At 38.0% G+C, this 25,017-nt stretch overlaps 1 protein-coding gene across 1 annotated transcript; it reads right to left on the bottom strand.

The window, feature by feature from the left end:
• Positions 1-1,733: 1,733 nt before the first annotated feature.
• On the bottom strand, positions 1,734-23,500 carry lhcgr (luteinizing hormone/choriogonadotropin receptor). Its single transcript, XM_056250665.1, has 11 exons — positions 23,264-23,500; positions 16,387-16,458; positions 14,665-14,739; positions 14,408-14,482; positions 13,510-13,584; positions 13,137-13,214; positions 8,204-8,272; positions 8,035-8,109; positions 5,717-5,902; positions 5,427-5,495; positions 1,734-2,977 (listed from the first exon to the last, which is right to left on the bottom strand). The coding sequence occupies exons 1-11, from the start codon at positions 23,413-23,415 to the stop codon at positions 1,759-1,761; spliced, it is 2,145 nt and encodes a 714-aa protein (XP_056106640.1). The 5' UTR covers positions 23,416-23,500; the 3' UTR covers positions 1,734-1,758.
• Positions 23,501-25,017: the final 1,517 nt, after the last annotated feature.

The raw sequence follows: 25,017 nt of genomic DNA, 5'->3' as shown, positions 1-25,017 counted from the left end.
TCGACATTCTGTGATCGATTCGCACTACGGTAGCATTTTTCGACAAGGCAGCACAAATCGTCAGAACACCTGTACAAGTCATGCAGATTTGAACAAAACAAATCAAGTGCAAATACAAAAATACAAAAATAAGACGAGTAAAGAAAACGGGGTACTTAATAATCACCCTTTATTTAAACATATGAAAAAAAAAAACCTCTGTTAACAGGTTAATGTCACATTTCCCATTCCATGACTATTAAAGTAATCGCAATTTACTCTCTGTAAAATAGCGTAATCCGCAGGGTGATGGACACGGAGATGGGTTGGGCGAGGGGGTCGCACACCGGACGAGAAGCGCGGCTCCGCGCCGTGCCGCGTGTAGCACACCTGACGCGCACTTTCTCAGTTCATGGCCAGCAATAATGTTATGTTTAAGGACATTATGAAATTAAGAACATGTCTGTACTATGTTATGATTGTACTGTACAATTAAATACAATCGTTGCTAAGTCTGCAGTCTGAACACTTTACCTCAGTCAGAGCGCATCCGTTAATTGAATGATTTGAGAATCTCACCTGAAAATCCGAGCCATTGCTGGGCGTCGCGGACAGACGCCGAATGGTGCCGGTGGTGTGTGTAAACTCCTAGAACATAATGTGTTCGAATTTTAAAGAATTCTCTGCGCTTCTCGACCCCCTTTAAAGTGCTGTTTTCTTTGAAGCCGAAGAACTCCCATACCAGAATGGCTGCGCGGGCGCGCGCTGCGTCTTCTTCTCATTTGATAGATGTCAGCGGGTACTGTCTATGGGTGCAATACTGCCACCTCAACTGGCGCTGGAGTATACGTGTCATGTTATCATAAAAGTCCTACTCATTATAAACATCGTGGTTATCGCCAATACCGGTATATTGCCACACTCTAAATTAACACGATGTCGATATTTCAAGCATTGAATATCACGATTATCGTCAATACCGGTATATTGCGACACCCCTAATTCAGACATTGTGAAACTATTTTGAAACAATATGTAAAAAAAAAAGAAAGAAAAAAAAGTGCTTTATAAATATAAATCTGAAAAACTCTAGGCTATCCAAATATAAAATACCTGACTCAAATATATTCCCTGAGTCAAATATACTATATGAGTTTGAGGAATTAAAGTACATAGTGAAAGACTGCAATTACATTTTGCTTTCATTTTATTTGATTTCAAATACTACATGGTAATAATAATAATAAAAACGACCTTCATTTGAAATGTTTTTAGAACAATAATTGGATTTGTCCACAAAGTGGCGCTCTTCCATGGTGTAAAACAACAGCTCTGGAACGTGTTCTTTAAACATCCGTGATTGCAACTAGATAAGTTATATAACTTAAATAAGAAAACTCTTTTTCACATTAAAAAGCCTTACATTGACTACGGTAATTAAACTATTTTACAGCAATCATGCAATAATCAGGTTTAATTCTGACACCAAAAGGCTGAAAATGCATGCAAAGAGTTACTGAAAATGACTTAAACACAGACTGGTGACATAATGCTGCTTTTTGCTGCATTTACCCACTAACAACAGCCTCTTTGGGTGCTACATTCTCTCTCAAAAGACCCGTGTAAGTCATTGAGTGAAAATGAGCTGCGAAATGAGTCCTCATGAAAATGGTACCATCTTCCTTCCCCGAGTCTCTTAGATAAGATTCAGCTAAGTTCAAGGGCAGAACACCAAGAAACAAGATCATGTCTAAATTAGCCGAGTCTGAATGTGTCCGTTTAGACCTTTTGCACCTGCGGTCGAGGTGTTAGATGAGGGAAGCTGGACATCCACATGACGGCGCGAGGGGCTTTGGAGTTGGCATTGGAGCCGGAGCTGCTTTTGCTTCGGTTGATGTTCTCCGAGCAATACGTCTTCATTCGATACAAGTTAGCCTTGCTCTCACAGCAGCCCATGGAGCTCAGCAGGACACATGCATCTTTCCTGAAGGCCCTGGTGAAGATGGCATAGAGGAACGGGTTTGCACACGAGTTGATGGGGTAGAAGAGCACCAGGAGGATCTTAGAGTTGGTCACCGTGATGAGCGGGACTTTGAAGGCCGCGGAAATGGCGAAAAACGAGATGGGCGCCATGCAGAGGAAATCGGTGAAGATTAGCACTGCCATGCGCTTAGCGATCTTGGCGTCCGCGGCGCGTCCCGGGAACTCTGGGTTACGGACGGCCGTGTAAATGCACACGTAGCAGCCGCAAATCACCAGGAAAGCGCTGACGTTGAAAAGCAGCAGGAGCATAACGTAGGCTTGGGATAAAGGAGTCTCGATGTCCATCGGCAAACACATGCTGACCTTGTTGTAGCTGCTGACGCCTATCAAGGGAAGCAGAGCCAATGCTAGACAGAGCAACCATCCGCCGGTCATAATCGCAGAAGCGTGGCTCAATCCCAGACGGCGTTCCAGTCGGAGAGCGTGCGTGATCGTGTGCCAGCGCTCCACGGTAATGCTAGACAACGTGTAGACGGACAACTCGCCGCCGAAAACTGACAGAAACCCGGCGATGCCGCATCCCACTCCTGTTTGCCACTCAATAGCGTGTTCACTGTAGTGTCCACGTGTCCTGAGGTCCACGGTCGCGATCATAAGGAGATACAGGCCGATGCAGAGGTCGGCGAAGGCCAGGTGGCACATGAGGAACCTCGGGACGGTCAGCTTGCAGCGGCTGGTGAAGATCACGAGCAACACCGTGAGGTTGCCGGCGATGGCAAGGACGTTGATGAACCAGATGGCCACTCGCAGGAAGCCGAAGCCGGCGATGTCCTCGCAGGGGTTGAACGCGTCCGCCTCGGGGATGCACTGCAGGGCCGGTCGACGCTGACACAGGTCCAGCTCTGGGTAATAGAACTCTATTCCATTTCCAAAAGTGTCTTCAGCTGATGTGGATCCAGCAATGTCGGATGCAAGAGGATCGTCCAGCATTAGAGAAGCATCGATCTCAGATGGACTGAGGAGAGGACACAGGGTGAAAATGGTCAATGTCACAGTATTGGGAAAATATTACACAATACAATACTTTGCCTAAGTAGAGTTATATATACAGTACCGGTCAAAAGTTTGGAAACGTTACTATTTTTAATGTATTTTAAAGCAACACCAAGTAACTTTTCCTCTGCGGTCGCCCTACAGGCTGGAAGTGGAATTGTCCATTACCGCTGTCGTAAATACTTTAGCCTAGCGCATCCTACTGTCGCACGCGCGCTCGCTGTTTATCCGGCACCGGCTTTGGAATGAACGATGTCCACAGACAAGGTAGAGTATGTTGCATGATTTCATGAAAGTATGATGTATTGCGACATCAGAAACGAAGAAAAACAAAATAATGACTATTGTAACGCTTGCCGTAAAGCAAGTCAAATTTGTAGTTTTCTTATGTCTCATTAGAACTACAGAAACGCGACCCGATCTGGCAATCTTACATAGCGTGGTTATAGCAGATATAGGAAGTCCAGAAGTGCCTTTCACCCTGTTACGACTTAATGAACCACTGAAACGATTTTGGAAACATTATTTTAAGGTAAAAAATCTTACTTAGTGTTGCTTTAAAGAAGTCTCTTCTGCTCAGCAAGGCTGCATTTATTGGATCAAAAATACAGAAAAAATAGTAATATTGTGAAATATTATTACAATTTGAAACAAATGTTTTTTTATTTTAATATACTTTAAATTGTAATTTATTCCTGTGATCAAAGCTGAATTTTCAGCATCATTACTCCAGTCTTCAGTGTCACATGATCCTTTGATTTGATACTCAGTTATTATCAATGTTGGAAACAATATTTTTTTGGAACCTGTGATAGTTTTTTTAGGATTCATTGATGAATAAAAAGTTAAAAAGAACAGCATTTATTCAAAATATAAATCTTTTCTAACAACATACAACGTTTTTTGCTGAATAAAAGTTTTAATTTCTTTCTTTTTTTACAGAAGAAAAAAAACTACTGACCTCAAACATTTGAACGGTAGGCTAGTGTATATTGTTACAAAATATTTCTATTTTCAATAAATGCTGATCTTTTTGATGTTCCTTTTGTAACTTTTTACTCATCAAAGAATCCTGAAAATGTATCACATTTTATAAAATATGTCAAGCAGCACAACGGCTTCCAACATTGATAATAAAATGATTTCTGAAGGATCATGTGACACTGAAGACTGGAGTAATGATGCTGAAAATACAGCTTTGATCACAGAATTAAATTATATTTTAAAGTATATTCAAATAGAAAACCGTTATTTTAAATTGTAATAATACTTAACAATAATACTGTTTGTTCTGTATTTTTGATTAAATAAATGTAGGGTTGATGAGCAGAAGAGACTTCTTTCAAAAACATTAAAAATAGTTATCGGTACCATTTTAATTTAGTTTAACTTACTAAATAGTCTAAATAATTAACTAAATAATTAAACTGACTAAAATAAACTAAAATAAAAAATAATTAAAACTATATAGACATATAAAAAACAAATAAAATGACAAAACCTTAAAATAAAAATCGAAATATCAATATAAAATATAATAGTATATCAATGATACTAAAATTAGAGAGGTTAAGCTTGTATGCTATGGAGTTATTGTGCCATTTTTAGAATCTTCTAAAAACATTCAGAAAAATTGTGACAGACATTTCATCTAAAATGATTTGTTATAAAAATAGTAATAATCAGTTTATTTTTGATATACAGTACTGTGTAAAAGTCTTAGGCATGTTAATATTTTCACCCCCCAAAAATGTTTTTAAGCCAGTTATTTGTATCTTGTTGTAGTGTGTCAGTTTACATTTCCAAACATTCATTTTGCCATTAATTGTAATAATCCAGTGAGATTTTTGTATGCACAAGGAGTCGTAGTAGCAAGTATGCACAACAGCAGCCAGTATGATCTGATCTCAACATCATCGAGTTTGTAATTACATGAAGAAACAGAAAAAAACTGAGACAGACTAAAACCAGAAGAACTGCGGCAACATCTCCAAGACTCCTGAAGAAACCTTCCTGACTTTTGCACAGTACTGTACGTCAAGAGTAAAGAGCTGTAAAATTCATATGGATTGCATAGCTCAGTTAATTTGGTCTGAATACCAAGTTCAAAGATTCAGAGATTGAGATCTCAGATGTGATTCCAGACTTTGGTATCCTGGCAAATACAGTTGGAGACATTGTTGACAACTCGAGAGGATACAAATCTCTTTTTTTTCTCATGAAAAACTATGAGAAGCAGAATACTTAAAGTCTCCATTTGCTCTTATTCGTTACCAGCTGATATATTTAAAATATTTCATTTAGAAAATTAATTTTCTTATGAGCCTGCTGAATCTATAAAGAAGATTATAATTAATAGGTAAACAATAGAACAAAACATGTCAATACTACATCAGACTAACCAAACGTACTTAGCCAGTTCGCTGTTGTCATCACAGTTTGATGATCCATTTCTCAATGCAGCAATAACAGAACCCTCCCTATATGAAAAGCAGAAAATGAAGGAATTGAATTACACTGACAATCCTCTGCTTCAAATCTGAACAGTGAATCATAATATCAAAGATAAATGTCAAGTTCTCTTATTGGAGCTTAATTTTATGACGTTCTCTGAGGAAGAAGTGCCAGTGATGCTCTTATTCAAAATGACAGAGGAATATTTGACTCCACTATGACACCTAAACTGATTTGATATGTTGACCTGTGCGAGTCCCAGCTGAGCAGAGCGCAGCAGTGGCTGGGATACGTGAGCTGTGCATCTCTCAGGCTCTTCAGTCCCTTCAGTGGAGGCAGTCTCTTCAGTGCGAACGCCGAACGAGCCACCAGCATCAACACAGACTCCAGACCATGAGAGGGCAGTGTCTCCAACGCTGTAGACGAAACATCCCTGGTGAACAACAGAGAGTGAAATGCTGCATTGAAGTTGGCATGAAACTGAAGTTTTCTTCCCTATTGAGACGTATTTCTGAGTGAAACTAGCCTGGCTAACGTCAGACCACGTCTCATTGACATTGAGATGTGGTCTGGGAACCACATGTTCATTTTCTCGTATTTGAGGCGTGGTTTACGAATGCCCAGAGCCGTTTATCGGGTGCTACGAATGTCTATCAAATGCGCCTGTACGTAGCTCATAGCCAATCGTTTCAATTATACCAGATGACGTATGTAGAGCGAAAGAAATTAGACGAGGAGGAAGACGATGGGTCAGAGATTTATTTGCGTTGTAAACTACTTAGAACAATATCTAAGGCTGCATCGAAAGGTAACTTCGGGTCTGCTGCCATGTTTGATCCATAGGTATAAACAAACTGCTTCGGTGTGTCGCATAGACGTCGTCATCGTCTTGCTGCTCCCTCCCCGTTCTGTGATTGGTCCCCTCGCTGAGGCGAAAATTTGGTCCATGGTATCCAAGGGGGTAATCCACCAGCCGGAAACTGAAGTCTCCCTGGGCGCCGCCATTGGCTAGCAACATAGATATAAACACTAGATGTCGCCTTGGCTACGGCAGTTCATTGGAACGAATGCGTCAATAGAGCCGCCATCTTGAAACAGGGGAACCCCTCATCAGCGTCAATGTAGGAAAAGGTCTAACGGAAATAAAATCACCATAAATCGTCATGAATGCGATTTTCTAGTTGTTTTGGTTCGTTCCAACGGTCAGACATGTATTTAATATAGAGTCCAGAGAAATTTAAAAAAGTTTACAAAATTTCACAATCTTGTTAAATGTAATCCCTTGCTGTCTGGTTTTTAGATTTCGTTCGTGTAAACATCCATACGCAGCACAAAAGTCCGGCATCATCCATGAATTCAGCGTTACCTAGCTACTTCCTATGACAAGACCCCTGTTCCAAGATGGCGGCGGTTTTGACGCATGTTTAGAACCCCAAGGCGACATCTAGTGTTTATATCTATGGGCTAGCAAGCCTTCACCTGCTGTTAGCATTCCATTGACTCCCATTCATTTTTGCATCACTTTGACAGCGAATAACTTTACATCTGAGGCGTTTAAAGACTCCATTTGTCCATTTTTTATTTCTAAAGAAACACGACAATGTATAAAATGCTCCATTACCTTGTATCTTACGTTGTGGCCCCGTAGAAGCAGTTTTAGTAAAAATAGGCTAACGATTGCGTCATAACACGCGACTCTCTGTCGCATAGAAGAGAAATTACCGTAAAGACAGATGTAGAAGCTCACGCGCAATCGGGGGACGTGGAGGCATAAAGTCAAGGGAGAAGCCCATGGAGAGTCATAAAGTTGCTCCTGCTGCGAGCTCATGAACAGCTAATACTCACGCTCTCCGGCTCTGCCAGATTCAGAAGGGAATGATTCAGATTCCTCTTGGCACCGCTACTAGAAGACGTACAACTGTCAGTCAGGTTGCTCACGTCACAACTACGTCTTCAAGCTCAGTTTGAGCATGCGCAGTGCGCTTGGCAATCAGGAAGTGAGTGCTTCTATTTGACTTCACTTTTCTCAGTTGAAGTCTATGGGGTTGCTGTGTCCATTTCTTTTACTGTCAATGATGGTATCCAGACTGCCTAGCAGCGTGAATAAAATCGCGCTGCGCAAAGGCAGTATGGGGAAACCCAGGCTAGAGTGAAACGGCTTCTCGAACAAGAATTTTTTTTAGGAAATTGTCCATGAGGAATTGATTAGATGGTTGTGATTTGCTATTGACCTTTTTACATATAACACCCTTATATGTAAAACCATCAAGGCAAATTTGATTTCTCATGTCATGACCTGCTCCTCAAGTCTTCATACGGCAATCAATCCCACCTAAACCAGCCAATCAAGATCTTCAGGTTTTCTTAAAAGCTAAGGCAGGTGTGGTAAAGCTCTAGTCTAGACTAGAGTAAGGTAATGCACCCCAGATTTAGTCATTCAAATTGACATCTGATAAGACCTGACACAAAGCGTTCACTCCAGAGAAGATGAACGGTGAAACAGTGAAGTAAAGAGCCAGAATTTGCAAGAGAAAGGCAGCAGTATTTCACTGTTGTATCACTTACAGCGTAGTGGGGCCAAATGCTTTTTTAAAAGCGTCTTCATGGATTAAACGCAGATCTTTGTTGTTCTTTAATACTCTGCAAAACAAACAGATTACACCGTGATTATACAGCACACATACCGTAGTATACTGAATAGGTATTAGTGTATTTATAATTTGTCAATATTTACAGTTTATCTATTATAGTTCCATTAAATGCATGGCTTTCTATTTCTTGAAATCCATTGTTAAAGAGATTCCTGAAAAGAGAGAGAGAAAGAGAAACATTTATTAGCAGATTATGACTTAAATATCATCCAAATACTATGGTATTTACCACAGTTGTATTGAATATTATTTCAAGTACAACATTTTTGGTTTAAAATGTGTATACTGTATGTAAAAGTGTGTGTGCTTCAGGAAGGGTTTGTGATTAAAGGCTGTGCTATCTTGTTTGCGTACAGATACAGAAATTGAAGGTTGCGTCTCTTGTACACTTACGTAGACTAAGCATGATTTGATTAATAACACTATGAAAGAAAACTGACCGTCATTGAACTATATTAGGCCTTTAGCCCCATAAAATTGATTTAGATCTGTCTTGCTTTTGTACACCAATAAAATATTCCTTGTTTTGTTGAACTTGTTTATTATAGGGGTCATATCATTGGGAGTCCGTCCAAAAAGAGCATTTATTGAAACTAAAAATGCAAATCTTAACAAGATAATTTAAATCAAGAACATAACCCTGATCGTTTCATTCGGATCTTAATGGTTTGAGAAACAATGGTTTTATGGATCCGTCACAATGGAGATGCAAAGAGGCTGATATTAAAGGATGACAGGGTGTACTTTATCCAAAAGCAAATTCACAGCTCGCAAATAAGGGTTGCACAGCGACAGTGCCTTTAAATCATCTGCAAAGAGTCCCTTTATTGCTTAGGGTCAGAATAAGGGTGGAAAACAGTGAAAAAATGTTGTTGACAAAACGAAATTATTCGTCCACAACATTTTTCCACTGACAAAAATGAGACAATAACTACATAAAAGACAGTTTTTGATGACAAATCTCTTTGCGTGATAGGGAGGTTAGATGTGCACATTTTAATGGTAATGCACTGATCGATCCGGCGGGTTAATAGCATACACTCTCATGTCTTATCTTGATATCAAGGAGAACAAGGCCATTTGTAAACTGTGTCGAGCAACGTAACAATCTCTGGCAAAACACAAAGAAATGTACAATACAATACAGGGCTCGACAATGAGACAGTTGAAGAAATTTACCGAAAGTTTATCATGCATTTCCAAGGACAATTAGACACACACAAAAATATCGAACTGCCCGTTTTGGCGAGTTTCCATTTAAACACAGTCCATTATGCCTAAACCAGCTTCTGTCTGAGTCCTTAATGTTATTTCAAACAACAAAAGACAAAGATAAAATCACTCACTGCTCTTGACTGAGTAACTTTAGTAGCTGTAATAAGGGTTTATCCAAGAAAGACTGCACTGTTATTTTACCTGTGATTACTTTATTCAATTTCTCTAGTATTTCTTACCTGAATACCCGACAACCTAAAACACTGTTTATTTCATTTGTATCTTTAATCGATTGTATTGTATCTTATTTTTGTTCTTTTTTACTGACTGTTAGATTTTAGTTGACTAAATCTATTGTCAGTGTCACATGATCCATCAGAAATCCTTCTAATTTGCTGATTTGCCCCTCAAGAAACATTTCTTATTATTATTATCAGTTAAACAGTTATATTTTTTTTGTTAACCATTTTTTTCAGGATTTATATATTGGATGTATAGAGAAATTTAAAAAGAACAGCATTTATTAGAAATATAATTTTTTGTAACATTATAAATGTCCTTACTGTCACTTTTGATTTTAATGCATCCTTGCTAAATAAAAGTATTAATTTCTTTAAAAGAAAATCTTACTGACCCCAAACCTTTAAACAGTAGTGTACCTGTATGTCATGTGACCATTTACCAACATCAGAAAACGTCTCAGCTTACGACTGTTACTTAACCCGATGATGCTTTGGGAACGGCCCCGCGAAATTGCGTCTGAAGCATATGTGTCAACGGCTGACATCAGGGCCAGGAAAGAATAATAGCACATCCGGTCTGACCGGCTCTAGCTTCGAAAAGGCCAAAGCAAGTCGATCACAGGGATGTAGGAATTATGGCAAAGTGAAGCAGCGTCTCGTTCCCTACTCAGGGAACTAGGGTTACAGTCGTAACCTGAGAGGTTCCCTTTCGAGGGAACTCGCGCAGCGTCGATGACGCTTTGGGAACGAGAATGCCCGAATGCCATACGGCCAAGAACCTGTCGTGTTAAAACTGTAACGACATGAGAACTCTAGACCCAGGGATATCCATGTTTGAATCGTAGAATCTGACAAACATGAGCGGCGAAGACCAGTCCGATGCATCACAAACTTCTTGAAGGGAAACCACAGAAATCAGGGCCTTGGAGGCCGCCATTCCCCTAGTAGAATGGGCTCTAGTGGCCAAAGATGAAGACTGGCCAACAACCTCATACTCAAGTGAAATAGCCTCGACTATCCATTTGCTGACAGTCTGCTTGGATGCAGGCAGTCCTTTTTTAGGGGGCCCAAAGCAAACCAGCAACTGATTAGACTTCCTCCAATAGGCAACTCTGTGGACGTAAGTGTCCAGTGCTCTAACTCAAAGGGAGCGACAGATAAACCTTCTAGAACGAGAGCCGGATCCCAAGCTGGAAGTCTGGTACGGACTGCAGGCCTCAGCCTCAGGGTGCCACGAAGGAAACTTATAATCAGAGGATCTCTTCCAACAGGTATGCAGGTAGGCAGCAACATAAACCTTCAGTGTGGAAGGAGATAACCCTGAAGCAAAACGATCTTGCAGGAACTCAAGTATTGAACTAACAGTGCAATTAACTGGATCCCATTGTCTTAGATTACACTAAGAGGTAAACACTCTCCATTTCAGGGCGTATAGCTTCCTAGTGAACGGAGCTCTGTGGCCAGTTGCATAAACTTCTTAGACTAGTCTTAAAAGTTAGCCATCTAATTTTTTCTTCAAGACTGGTTCTAACATTTTAAAGTCATTTACATGAAAAGGCAGAACAGTCTCATCTTCTTCTTTAAATCGAAATGTAAGACTGATCACCTCTTGTCTTACTGTTCAAACTAGTTCTTAAGACACCGTCTTAACAAAGTGGCTAAGTTTATGCAACTGGCCCCAGGAGTTAATTATGGTCTCTACAACCTCCAGAGAGACCAGAGTCTATGAGTTGGGCCCCCTCAGAGCCCAAACAGTTGAATGTTTCCGGGCGGGGATGGAGGATTGCTCCCCCCGCCTATGATAGAAGGTCCCTCCTGACCGCCAGCTCCAGGGGAGAGGTCTGATATAGGATATACAGGATATTAGGTCTGAAAACCACACTCGGCTTGACCCGAACAGACCGACCAACAGGACACTGTTGTATCCCCACCCATCATATAACGAGGGCAAGGAGAAGCACACAACTTATATGATTGTTTGGACACAGATATTATATATATCTGTATGATTTCGTTACAGACAACAATAAATATGACAGACAGTTTGTAACACAGAGCACTTGCTGAGGCACAGAAGCTAGCGCCAGTCAGACCGGATGTGCTTTTATCCTTTCCTGGGGTCTCATTTATAAAGTGTGCGTACGCACAACACGGGGCTGGAAACGTACGTACGCCAGTTTCCACGCAAAGGTTGTGATCTATAAAAAACAAACTTGACGGGAGAATGTGCGCACCTTTAAGCAAACTTTGAGCCGTGCGTACGCACGTTTTGGAGACGGAGCAGTTTGGCGACACCGATGGTGAGCTGGAGCTAAATGTCTTTTTGGTCACTTTTAGTGACCGACATTCTAAAGAAAATTATACATGCAGTATACAGAAAGATAATACAAATATAATTTCACTCACCAAGCCTATCACATGAAGCAAACATCCATCCCTTTTTAAACATCCATCCCTTTGTTCTTTAGTGAAACTGACGCAGCCTATCTAAAACCGTAAATCTTCATTATAATCATAAATACAGTGTTCTGTGAAATATGTTCACAATAACAGTTTAAATAAATAAAACTATGTTTTACTTCTGATATAAACATTTAGATTAAATATGCCATTCTGATGAATGGAGTTAGACACTTAAATTACATGAAATCATTACTGAGAAGTTACAAAAATTGTTTATATTCAATGAATAGAAATATTTGTTGTGGATGCAATGCTTTCAAACACTTTCCCTCTGTCATGCTGTGTTTTAATGTGTTAACTACAGAGATAATGCTTATCATCATAATAGCAGATTGTCTGAGAAAATAGTTTCGTGCAAATAATGCACTACAAGGTCTATCTGTTTCCATTAAAACTATAAATCAATTAAAAATACTCTTTGGCCAGTGGAAAAGATTGAGAAAAACTTTCTCTGAAATGTATTTTACACTATTTGATTTATTTATTGAAAAACAAGGCAAGGCTACTAAATTATTTTTTATTAATGTAACTAATGTGACGGCACATCCGTATTTCATATTTTCCAAATGTCTTGTACCGTTAAACATATGTTATCACGTGGATGAATAATCATATGCAAATTATATGCAGATGAGGATATGCATAGTAAAACTAGGCGTTGTAAGCTCCATATATGGTTGTTTCGGGGAGGAGACGCAAGTGCGCACAATCTTCCGCTGACTGGGATTTATAAAGTGAATTCTGCGCAGGTTCTGGCATCAGAATATTTGTTTGCGTACGCCATTTTTGGCTTTCGGACGCACGTACACTTTTAGTAAGGATTCTACGCACAGTTTTATAAATGAGACCCCAGGTCATGACGTCACCCGCCCGTGACTCTCATTCTTGCCATTGGACTACTTGTGGACTACTGTGCCCCCTCGAAAGGGAACCCTAAACATGTGACTGAGCTGTTAAAATTATTGAAATATTAACTTAAGATTTCAGGTGGCACTTTAAGCAAATATTTTAGATCAAAGAGGTTCGGCTGACAAAAAAAGTTTGTGGGGATAACAGCCCTGAATCATAACAAGATGCCAGAGTGTGAGATACTAACATTGCGGTGAATTCACTCGTCATTCCGCTGAAAGCATTTGGTGGGACTGAACGCAGGTTGAGGTTATCACAAATATCCCTAAAAAAGAACAAGAAACAATAAGACACTTTGCTGCAAAAACAAAACTCATGGACTCATGGACAAAAACATTATTAGTCTTAATCCAATACATCTGTGCTTTTCTTATCCAGTGTTCTGACTCATGGGTCTCTGAAAGAGTCTGCACTATATATCTGTCCATTTCATAACACCCCATTTTCTGTCAGCTTGAGAAGGATAGCAGACAGTCAAATTATAGCTTCACTATTACTTTCCATCATTTGTTCTCAATCACACCATCTCTCAAACATATGAATCCACAGGGTAAACTCACAGTATGAAATAGGGCTCCATGGAGAAGATGGAGGTCAGGTCAGGGAATACACTTATGCCAGTGTTGGAAATGCTCCTATAGAAATACAAAGCAAAAGGGAATTGGGTCTTGACCTGTGCAAGAAACCAAAAAAACACAGGTGTGTCTCAATCATCTCCCGAGTTCGTGAATCAGTACTACATGAATCCGGGATCTGGTAAGTACCCGGATGACCTACTACTTTTTGACAAAATTTCAGCAACACAAAGTATTTAAAGTGTTGTCCCCGTGTAGTCGATAGTTTTATCCTTTAAAACTCATCTTTGATCACCAAAATTACATATTTAAGCGGATTTTCCTTCGGCCATGCCTTAAAATAGCTTGAATGTAACTCTACACCCTTGCCTCATTTAGTATGCGAAGTTCAATGAATATGCAAATGAGCCCCGCCTCCACTCACTCACACCAGCTCAGAGATCCACTGGTTGACAATCACACGTTGATCTGATTGGTTACAAGGTAGTTTGTGACATCAGAAACACCAGCGATTTCAAACCATGTTTTTGAGACTGTCTTTGGTTCACTGCAGTTTTAAGGAGAAAATACTCAGCAATGCTGTCGACTTATGGATTTACACATGGTTTGTCTTAAAGCATATTAATAACACCACATAGACATATAAACAACATTAAAAGCTTGATTTCACCACAGGGGGACATTAAGTGGATTTATAGTTTAATTTAAAATTATTATGTGGAATCAACTGGAATAATTTTTTTTACTTAAATGGTTTAATCCAACCGGTTTTCCCAACTGGTCTGAGTTATGTTAACTCCTTGGGTTTTAAGAATATTCATTTCTGATTTTTGTCAATTAAAATGTGATTGCTGTAGGAAAACTGAGATTATGTGCTGCTTACAGGTATCTCAGCTTGGGAAGCTGGTAGAAAGCCCGCTGGTGGATGTGAATGAGACTCCGCGTGTTCTGGATTGAGCTGTGACACAAATTCTTGCATGAGAAATTGCAAACAAATGACACTTTACTATGACTCTGTCAGAGAAGATTCTGTTCCAGTAGGTTTTACGGACAGTAATTAAATACAGTCATTAAGAAATGCACGCAAATCGAGTCAATTATCCATGAATCACTTTCATTGTTCCTTGAGTGGTTTCTTACATTTCTGAGACATTCAGAAGGCTGTTGAATGCTTCTGTCTCTATGGTTTCCAATGATATGCTCTGGGAAATTTCTCTGGGGGAAAAAAACAACAAGTGAATGAAAATGAGTGGCAAAATGTGTCCCAAAATACACAATTTTATGCATTTATTCGTGATTATAAAACTGAATAAATGAATCGTGCACCATCAGAAACTTGGATTGATGAAGCCTAGAGCATGTACATCTTTGAATATAATTTGAAATGTATAATATCAACATTTCTTATTAACAATTCTTATTATTAATATTGAAATAGAAATATTGTGTAACAATTAAAATCTTTACTGTCACATTTGAATCATTTAATGCATGCTTTTGCCGAATAAAGTATTAATTTCTTTTTTTTAATCATACCAACCACAAACTTTTTGAACGGTACAATCATAATAACAATATATGATATACAATAATAATAAATATATGAATTCCAATGAGAAGGAATAACACAAACCTCCTGCTAATTGTCTGGAACTCTTGTCTATTCTGATATACACTACCGTTCAAAAGTTTGGGGTCGGTACGATTTTAAATACTTTTAAAAGAATTCTCTTCTGCTAACCATGGCTGCACTTATTTGATTAAAAATACAACAAAAATCAGTTATAGTATTAAATATTATTCCAGTGTAAATCAGCTGTTTTCTGTGTGAATATATAGTAAAGTGTAATTTATTCCTGTGATCAAAGCTGAATTTTCAGCATCACCAGTGTCAGTGTCTTCAGTGTCAAATGATCCTTCACAAATCAGTATAATATGAGGATTTGATGCTCAAGAAACATTTATTATTATTATCAATGTTGAAACAGTTGTTGGTCTGTCAGTTGTACAGTTTTTTTTTTTTTTTTGGATTCTTTGATGAATAGGAAGTTCAAAAGAACAGCATTTGTTTGAAATAGAATCTTTTGTAACATTATAAATATCTTTACTGTCACTTTCGATCAAATTAAGTATTGATTTCTTTCCTCCAAAAAAGAAAAAGAAAATTCTCACTGACCCCAAACTTTTGAACGGTAGTGTATATCATGTTCATAAAATATTCATATAAATAAATTACAAAAAGCAACATAAATAACATCTACTTTCTAATAAAAATAAAAGTTTAATCTCCTTTATGCTAATTTATATAACCATGTCTAATTGCATTGCATTTGTTTACATTCTAATTCAAGTTGTGGTTTCATTATAAAGTTTTGCATTTTAGACTTAAAAAGATTCATAAAGGTTAGTATGAATTTTTCATTGTAAACCCCATTTAATCCAAACATCTTTTTTAGGCCATTCCTAGGGAAAGAGATGCTTCTTTTTGGCACAAAAATTCAATCCCAAGAGAGAAAGATTCTTTGATATTGTGTGATATAACTTGCATTGACAAAATACTGCTCCTTTTCATGCATGCTATTCAGTCAAAGAATAATCTATTCTGTGCAAGCGTTCAAACTGTTCCTGCATGTCCTGAGCTTTTTCAAAGAGCCGCAGGGAAAAATTTGGCATTGAAAGCTCCTTCGACTCTGTGCGTTCTGAAAAAGGGAGTGAACATCAAAAATCCTCTTCACAGATCACATGATGTGGAGATGAGCCTGTTGGCTCGGAGGGCAGTGATGATGGATGGCATTTCCCTTCGGTGGACATGCTAAACATCTGGTTATCTGTCGAGATTTTTTAAAAACAATGACTACTCACATTGATTTTACTCCTTTCAGGTGGTCGAAACTGCGACTGCTGATGGTTCTCAGAGAGATGTATTTCAAAACTCTGAAATTGAGATGCACAGGATGAATGAATAATAATTTCACATCAATTAGTCACAATGTGAATAAATTTGAATAAACCCCTGATCCTGAACAGCAACCACATCGCATTAACTATTCCGAAAACCTTAGCAAATCACATTTTCTTGTAAAAACCTTAAATGTGTTCAAACATATTCATGCATCCTGGAAAAAATTTATATTCTGTGGGAAATTAGGTTAAAATAAATGGAGCTTGAACAGATGTGTGTCTTGTAATGGTTAAAATGTTTGATAAGAAGTTTTTTTTACGTCAGCAAAGCACTTCCACTCTGAGACAGAGCAGATAAAAGCTCATTCAGCAAGGACCAAAATCTCAAAAGAAGACAATTGACCTTCATTTAACCCTGTAAAATCATAATATTCAGAATAGTTCACTATTGTGCCACTCTTTCTCTCAGGGACGCAGCAATGGTCTGGCAAAGCGTCATAGACAAATCATTTCCAGAGGGGCGTCACCAACGGACGTCGCGGATAGACCTAAACCCAATCAGAGCGATGAAGGAGATGACGTATGCAGAGCGGCGGAGAAACATCTCCGAGTGTTGTTCTTTGCTCGGTTACAAACAAAAAGGAAACGTTCAAATCGCGTAAAACAGACGCGATAGCTGATTGGAACGAGTGATGTTCGACGGCGGCATCCATCTTTGTAATGTAGGCTACAAAATCTGCTTCAAAATCCCAGCGCTGTCGTCATCGTGTAAAGCCCGCCCCAACGTTTCTGATTGGTGCCGCGATTTCGGCGGATTGGAAATGGGCTTGAATGAGCTCTTTGCCAGACTAACTTTCAGTGCAAATCTAAATTTGCCAGAAGTTGTCTGGGTTTTCCCAGGCTAATTTTGTGTCCCTTTTTGTACTATTTTCAGCAACATTAATTTCCCCCTTAATTATCAAAACAACAATCAAGTTTTCCAATGCACTGCTAAAAATGACCATGCAAATTGCAAGTAATTACATCACATTATGTCTTGCATGTCTGGGCCGTGCTTCATTTAAGAGTTTGGAACCTTTGCACTCGGATAATTATCACTTGGTGTTGTTTTTGAGAGAAGGTCACAGTGCTCTCAGAGTTTGTAATTGTGAAGTGCTGCTTGATTCATCTCTTACACTGCAGGTCTAATGATGTGAGTGTGGAGTCACCGCCCGACTCTTGTTAGCGCTCGAAGACTCTCGGTTCGGTTGGAGTGGAGGCTGTCAGATTTCCTAGCCTTCCCTTTCCTGAGCTCACATCATGGATCATACTAGAAATTAGTCTTCTGGACATGCTTACAGAAGCCTCAAAGCATGTTTAAGTGCTAAAAAAGTATGAATTTTGATTTATTCATTTATCCTGAAAAGAATGCTAATCATTAAATGCCATTTGTTTTGATATTTAATAGTATTTTCGAAGGAAGGATCTGAACAAACTTCTTAAAAATAGAAAAAGTTCTTAAAGTCCTCCTGTAGTCAATCATTTTATCCCTTAAAACTCATCTTTGATCACCAAAATGGCATATTTAAAAGTTTTTTCCTTGAAAATAAATTCTTCATGCCTTACAATAGCTTGACTGTAACTCGACACCCTTGCCTCATTTAGTATACGCGTTTCTGTGAATATGCAAATGAGCCCCGCCTCCACTCACTCACTCAGCTCAGAGATCCACTGGTTGACGATCACACGTTGATCTGATTGGTTACAAGGTCGTTTGTGATGTCAGAAACACCAGCGATTTCAAGCCGTGTTTTTGAGACTGTCTTTGGGTCACTGCAGTTTTATGGAGAAAATACTCAGCAATGCTGTCGACTTATGGATTTACACATGGTTTGTCTTAAAGCATATTAAAAACACCACATAGACATATAAACAACATTAAAAGCTTGATTTTCACCACAGGGGGACATTAAAGGTTCTTTATTGGCACAAAAAGTTCTTTATAGTGGAAAAAGGTTCTTTAGATTATTAAAATGTTATTATTTTAACAACTGTTCACTGAAAGGTTCTTTGGGGATCCAACAATGGTTTTTCTTGTCACGTTATCCAAGCATGGTGTAGATAGAAAGGAATGACGAAGAAGATTGATTCAAATAGACTTTGATAACAGAAAGTAAACCTTAACCCTAAATGTGTCCATGGAAACTGATGATGTGGGAAAACTAGAACGAACGGAACAGAAAGACCAACAATGAAAACGAAACCAGAACTAAACATAACGGTTACATTTATACGGCTGCGAAAAACCTATGGAAGCTTGTTTCTGCCACGCAATAATTTTTTTTTTAAAAGATAATTGTGACTTTATATCACAATTCTGACTTTTTTCTCATAATTGCGTGTTATAAAGTCACAATTGCGAGTTATAATGTCAGAATTGCAAAATGTAAACTCGCAATTGTGAGATTAAAGGCACAATATGTAAGATTTTTTCACCACAAGAGGGTGCAGTTTCCAACAATAACACAGGCGTAGGTTGATGACGCAGTGATGAGCTGAATGATGGGACTTGCTGTCGAGCTGATGGATCTAATAATGTTTATGGATGAGTGCAAACATTCATGCTTTTTAACATTACAGTGGTATGATGCAGGCCACGATTGCTAAAGAGACAGATATCACACGCGAGTCCCGCGGATATAAAGGAATAAGGACATTTAATTCTACCGAACTACCCGCAAGTGCTGGATTACTCACACATGTCAGTTTATTAGACGAATTAAACTTGTGAGGTAACGCAGCGCTGCTTCACTTGGTCTAACGTTACACTATCACACTAAACGGCATTTAAATGTGTGTTGAAAGTTATAATGTTACACTACGTGTTAGTTTGTTTGCTATACGAAACTAGCAGTAAGCTAGATCAACATTAGAATAACATACTGACCATATTCTAACATTTCATCATGTTGAGCTAACGTTATATGACATTGATTTGTTTTATGTACATTAGCTCACCTGTCTAATAAAGCTGTCAAGTCGTGACTCGTGAAGCTCTGTCAAGTCCAAGTTAGTCGCGGACGCTAGCTCTCGGCATCTCAAAAACGCCACGCTGATATTGATCCTCATTTTAGTTCTCCTAGTTTGTCCCAAAGTCTGCTTGCAATGGTCTATGTTTGAAAGAAACAAGAACTGCGTGCCGATAAACGTTGCGCACTACACAGTTGTCCACGTCTGTCTCCATGGTTACATCATGGCTATGGCAGTATGAGCGGAAACCGAGGATAGCGCGGATATTGCGTCATTGACAGGCGACATTTTTTTCTGGGAGGGCCACTTATTTAAAATTGGAATTTCTCTGAAATAAAAAATCTTTGGAGACTTTTGGGATATTGTAAGTACCCAACTGCAGGAAATATATCACACTGTGCAAGTGAGTTTTGGATATTTTATTACAAAATTCTTACATATTGTAATTGTACCTTTAAAGGTCAGTATTGTGAGATAAAAAGTCGCAATTATCTTTCAAAAAAACGAACTGATGTGAAGTCATTTCGAATAAAATTAGGCTGAAACTAAGTTTGTTTCGGGAGTTTGAAACAGCTTGCCAAAACTTTATTTCTGGAAAAGTTCACTACGGCTGGTGAACACCTTTGTACTACCATACATGGTCCGTAGCAATTAAGTTATAGGTAGGCGACACTGTTTTAAATGCTTAAAGGGATACTCCACTTTTTTTGGAAATAGGCTCATTTTACAACTCCCCCAGAGTTAAACTGTTGAGTTTTACCGTTTTTGAATCCATTCAGCCGATCTCCGGTTCTGGCGGTACCACTTTTAGCATAGCTTAGCATACATCATTGAAGTGGACAAGACCATTAGCATTTCTCATAAAAAAATGACCAAAGTGTTTTGATATTTTTCCTATTTAAACCTTGACTCTTCTGTAGTTACATCGTGCACTAAGACCGACGGAAAATGTAAAGTTGCGATTAATTGAAGTGGAATTAAAAACATAAACAATTGACAAAATTTGAAGGGGGTGTGTGATCACAGTTCTTTTTCTTATTTTAAAGGACATTATTCATTTATCTCATGTCCTTGATTGCATGCAACTCTTATCAGGGCTCAAGGTTTCAGTAGAGGAAGAAGATGATTTCAAGGCCTGAAGGACACTAAGCAGACTCTCTTAACACGCTCAGCTCAGCGGGTGTGTGATGATGGCAAGCCAAGACCCGTCAGTCAGACAAAACCACTTGACCTGTCTACTTCGGATATTACTTTTCTCAAGCTTGACACAAGTCAACAACTCCCCCATTGCTTTTTTCAGAAAGGGTAGACGTGTCATGCGTAAGCAGGACTATAATGAGAAGCGAGTATTGCATCACAATTGCTCTGTTAATGTATTCAGAGCAAAAAGAAACTATAAAAGGTAGAAAACTAAATGGGAGAAATTGCAGGAAGGAGTCTGTCACCGTTTTGATGGAGGCCTTTTTTATAATGTGCATTAGCTGCAACAGCCTGAAAATACAGTTTTTTAGTGTTATTTGTGAAAGAAGAATGACAGTACTGGCCAAAAGTGATGTCAGAAGGGGATATTTGTTTTTAAATGACCATGCATATTTTATACTTTTTAAATATTATAAATATGAGGGAAGAACAAAACACTAAACTTGGTTAAGGTATTCATCTGACAAAAGTATTTGAAAAAAAAAAAAGGCAAATTACAGCTGCAGGTTTTATTTTACTATTCAAATAATAATAATAAATATGCATAAAGCATACATTGACAACAACATCATTTATTCATATTTTGTTGGTTCTCTCTTGTTTTTGCATGTGTTCATAATTTCTTTGTATGACAGCCTGAGCAAAAATGATTTAGCATGTTTAATTGCGTTATTATCACAAATAAAACAATTGTCTCCAAGCATAACATAATATGATTACAAAAATTTTTTTAATAATATTTGAATAAAGGGTGAAGAATAAAGATGTAAATTTTCCAAGGCCGGACATCACTTTTGGCCACTACTGTGTCACAACAGAATTTATTACTGATTTGACACATTTTTAAAATGAAATTATAGCAATTATAGTTCTAGAGATTTCAGTCTTTCCTCATTCAAGGAGATGGAGATGTAGTTGCATGCTATTTCTATTTTTTCTTAATAGCCGAGGGAACTGACTTGCCAATGAGACTAACACTTACTTAACACAATGTTTATTCAAAATGCACTAAATAGAATTAAAATGCATTTAGCTTCTTATCAATTGACAAGTAGAGAGAACAATGATACATCAAAGAGTTATATGATCTTGCTTTTTATTCAACTGAAACTAATATTCTTTTGTGAATAAATATGGTTTTGAGAGCAAAATGTAGCTAACCCTCACATTAGTCATGATAAAGGTTTGCTAAAAATAACTAAAAACAAGCTAACAAGTTGAGAGTTTAAATCAAGATCTCTGCATCACAGCACAGAACAAACCTTAATTCAAATATACTTCAGCAAATACAATAAATTGAAACAATTTTTATTTGAGACTTATGTGTGCAAACACTTTTTGAGCCACTGTTCATATAATGCATACAGTATTCATATTTGTCTAAACACCACATATCATTCTTGTTATTTGTACATTTTGTAGATAATAAATGGGTATCTATAGATAACTAATTATTTACTATTCAGATAACTAAATGGGTCATATGTGTTTAGACTATATTTGGAATGGTTATTTATGAAACAGAAGCATAATATAAGCACATCCACTGTATCATATGGGCTGTTGTGTGGGTTGTTAGACGTCCACACAACGAGAAGACAATAAATTGAACGCAGCACAAACACAAACACACTCCCGTCGTCCTATGAGAAGAGGTAATGTCACTCTAAATCACACATTAAAATAAAATGTTGTAGTTGTCCCCTTTTCATATTTAACATTCTGTACTAACATGCGAACATTGTAATGAATCAATTGAGATGCTTTGGCAACTTAAGATATTTGGGTGTGTGAGATGTGGTGTGTGGTTTGTGTTGTCATGTACATAATATTTAAGAGGTTTATTATCACAGTGAATCACTGCCGACAGTCTATTCAGGGTTATTACACACAGTCCCTATTAGTAGTATTAATAAGAAATTAATTATTTTAATGACCACTAATGAACATCCTGTACTGTACTTGATGTGCAACTTCTTTGAATTGCTTTTAGTATAATATTTTATAATTATAGATTTTTACATCAGAGAATGTGTCAATCAATTTCTAAGGCGGACACAAACCTTAAAGTCTTGACTATATATATATATATACACACACACCCACACATCACCATCATTATCTAAATACAGCACATTATGGAGTAAGTTGTCATAATGAGAATCTGCTGGGTTTTTTTATTCTGATTTGAGTCATGTTCTTACTTAACATATCCATATCTAGAATGCTTTACAGCAAAAACATACATACTGTACATAAATATTAATCCATTGTTTTGGCTGATGAATTACAACATATTAAAAATATAAAAATTAGCCTACAATGAAGCACATGTGACAACTTGCCCCAATATAAACGTGACAGCCTGCCCCAAACAGACTTATATGGAAATAAATACAGATAGGGGTGACATTTTTTGCCAGTTATCTCAATGGAAAAAATTGTCCAAATCAACCTGAATTCACCCTATACCATAACAGGTTAGCTATGTGACAACTTATCCCGGTCTCCAATAGCTATACTTACACTGAGATGTTAAGTGTAATGAGTTAATGAAAGTGCCACTTTAAGTGTCACTTTAACGTCTATAGTTATAAGTGACATAAACGATGAAGAGATGTGTGCTTACAGTCTGTGAGTTCTGCTCTTCGTGTTTTCCGTCGCGCTGTTACAGGTGATGCTCTTCTGAGAACATCTGCAGATCTCAGGACACTCGAAACACACGCCACCGCAGAGAGACATCAGCAGAGGACAGATGAGAAGCAGGAGAGATCTCCACATTGTTTTGTAGTGTTTTCACCTTGTTTGGTAAAATCCACTTTCCCTCTCGCCGGGAGATCTTCTGACTGGAAATCGAGCGCGCGCTTGAGACTGGACAGGGAAATAAACGCTTCGCGGATTCAGACTAGTGCTGATCCCACAGTTGGTAAAGCCGCTAAAGCTATTGATTTCTAGGTCCTAGTGCAGTATATGCGTGTTCACAGTCTTTTCACAGGATCTGGTCTGGGAGAGGAGCTCATAGATGAACTGTTTGCCTGCGCATCTTGAGTCATATCAGAAATAACAATGAGCGAGCTGCGCTTGGCACATCAATAGACACACACACACACATAACACACACACATACACAGAAATACATACACATAGATAACTCGTAAACATTTATGCATTTCAAAATATATATTTAATATTCAACATGACATCATTATCATCATAATTAGTCATTATAAAAAGTAATTTTAGAGGTCAGTTTGTTTGGTCGCCTGATATACATCATGGAGACGTCTATTTGATGTACGCATTTGCATCTGAAATATGTATTTTTTAGAGTGTTTGCTCATCTGCTATATTTTTCTAAGACATTTCCTGTCTGATGTTACTGTAAATAGACATTTAGATTAAGATCTCTTATTTAGAATGTATGTAAAACTGATAAATATATAGATAGATAGACAGACAGACAGACAGACAGACAGAGAGAGACAGACAGACAGACAGAGACAGACAGACAGACAGACAGACAGGGACAAACAGATAGATAGATAGACAGACAGACAGATATATAGATAGATAGACAGACAGACAGACAGATATATAGATAGATAGACAGACAGATATATAGATAGACAGACAGACAGATAGACAGACAGACAGAGACAAACAGATAGATAGATATATAGACAGACAGACAGAGACAAACATATATATATAGATAGATAGATAGACAGACAGACAGACAGACAGAGACAAACAGATAGATAGACATACATACATACAGACAGACAGACAGACACAGACAGACAGGCAGACAGAGACAGATAGATAGATAGACAGACAGACACAGACAGACAGACAGACAGATAGATAGACATATAGATAGATAGACAGACACAGACAGGCAGACAGAGACAGATAGATAGATAGATAGATAGAAAGACAGACAGACAGACAGACAGACACACATACAAACAGACAGACAGACAGATAGATAGATAGATAGATAGATAGATAGATAGATAGATAGATAGATAGATAGATAGATAGATAGATAGATAGATAGATAGATAGATAGATAGACAGATAGAGAGACAGACAGATAGATAGATAGATAGATAGATAGATAGATAGATAGATAGATAGATAGATAGATAGATAGATAGACAGACAGATAGACAGAGACAAACATATATATAGATATATAGACAGACAGACAGAGACAAACATATCTATATATAGATAGACAGACAGACAGACATACACAGACAGATAGATAGACAGACACAGACAGACAGACACATACAGATAGATAGATAGACAGACAGACAGATAGGTAGATAGACAGATAGATAGACAGATAGATAGATAGATAGATAGATAGATAGA

The sequence above is a fragment of the Rhinichthys klamathensis genome, unplaced genomic scaffold (assembly GCF_029890125.1).
Source record: "Rhinichthys klamathensis goyatoka isolate OS25496 unplaced genomic scaffold, OSU_Roscu_1.1 h1tg000072l_1, whole genome shotgun sequence".
Lineage (NCBI taxonomy): Eukaryota > Metazoa > Chordata > Actinopteri > Cypriniformes > Leuciscidae > Rhinichthys > Rhinichthys klamathensis.
The sequence above is the reverse complement of the archived record's forward strand: the minus strand, read 5'-3'. Positions and strand labels throughout refer to the sequence as shown.

Bases quoted from the DNA above. Each gene is read 5' to 3' on its own strand.
- lhcgr (XM_056250665.1), bottom strand. From the start codon at position 23,415: ATGTGGAGATCTCTCCTGCTTCTCATCTGTCCTCTGCTGATGTCTCTC. The intron at 5,903-8,034 runs GTAAGTGATACA...GTTGTTCACCAG, and splicing joins GCATTTGGCCCCACTACGCT to GGATGTTTCGTCTACAGCGT. The intron at 5,496-5,716 runs GTCAACATATCA...CTTTTCATATAG, and splicing joins CTCAGCTGGGACTCGCACAG to GGAGGGTTCTGTTATTGCTG.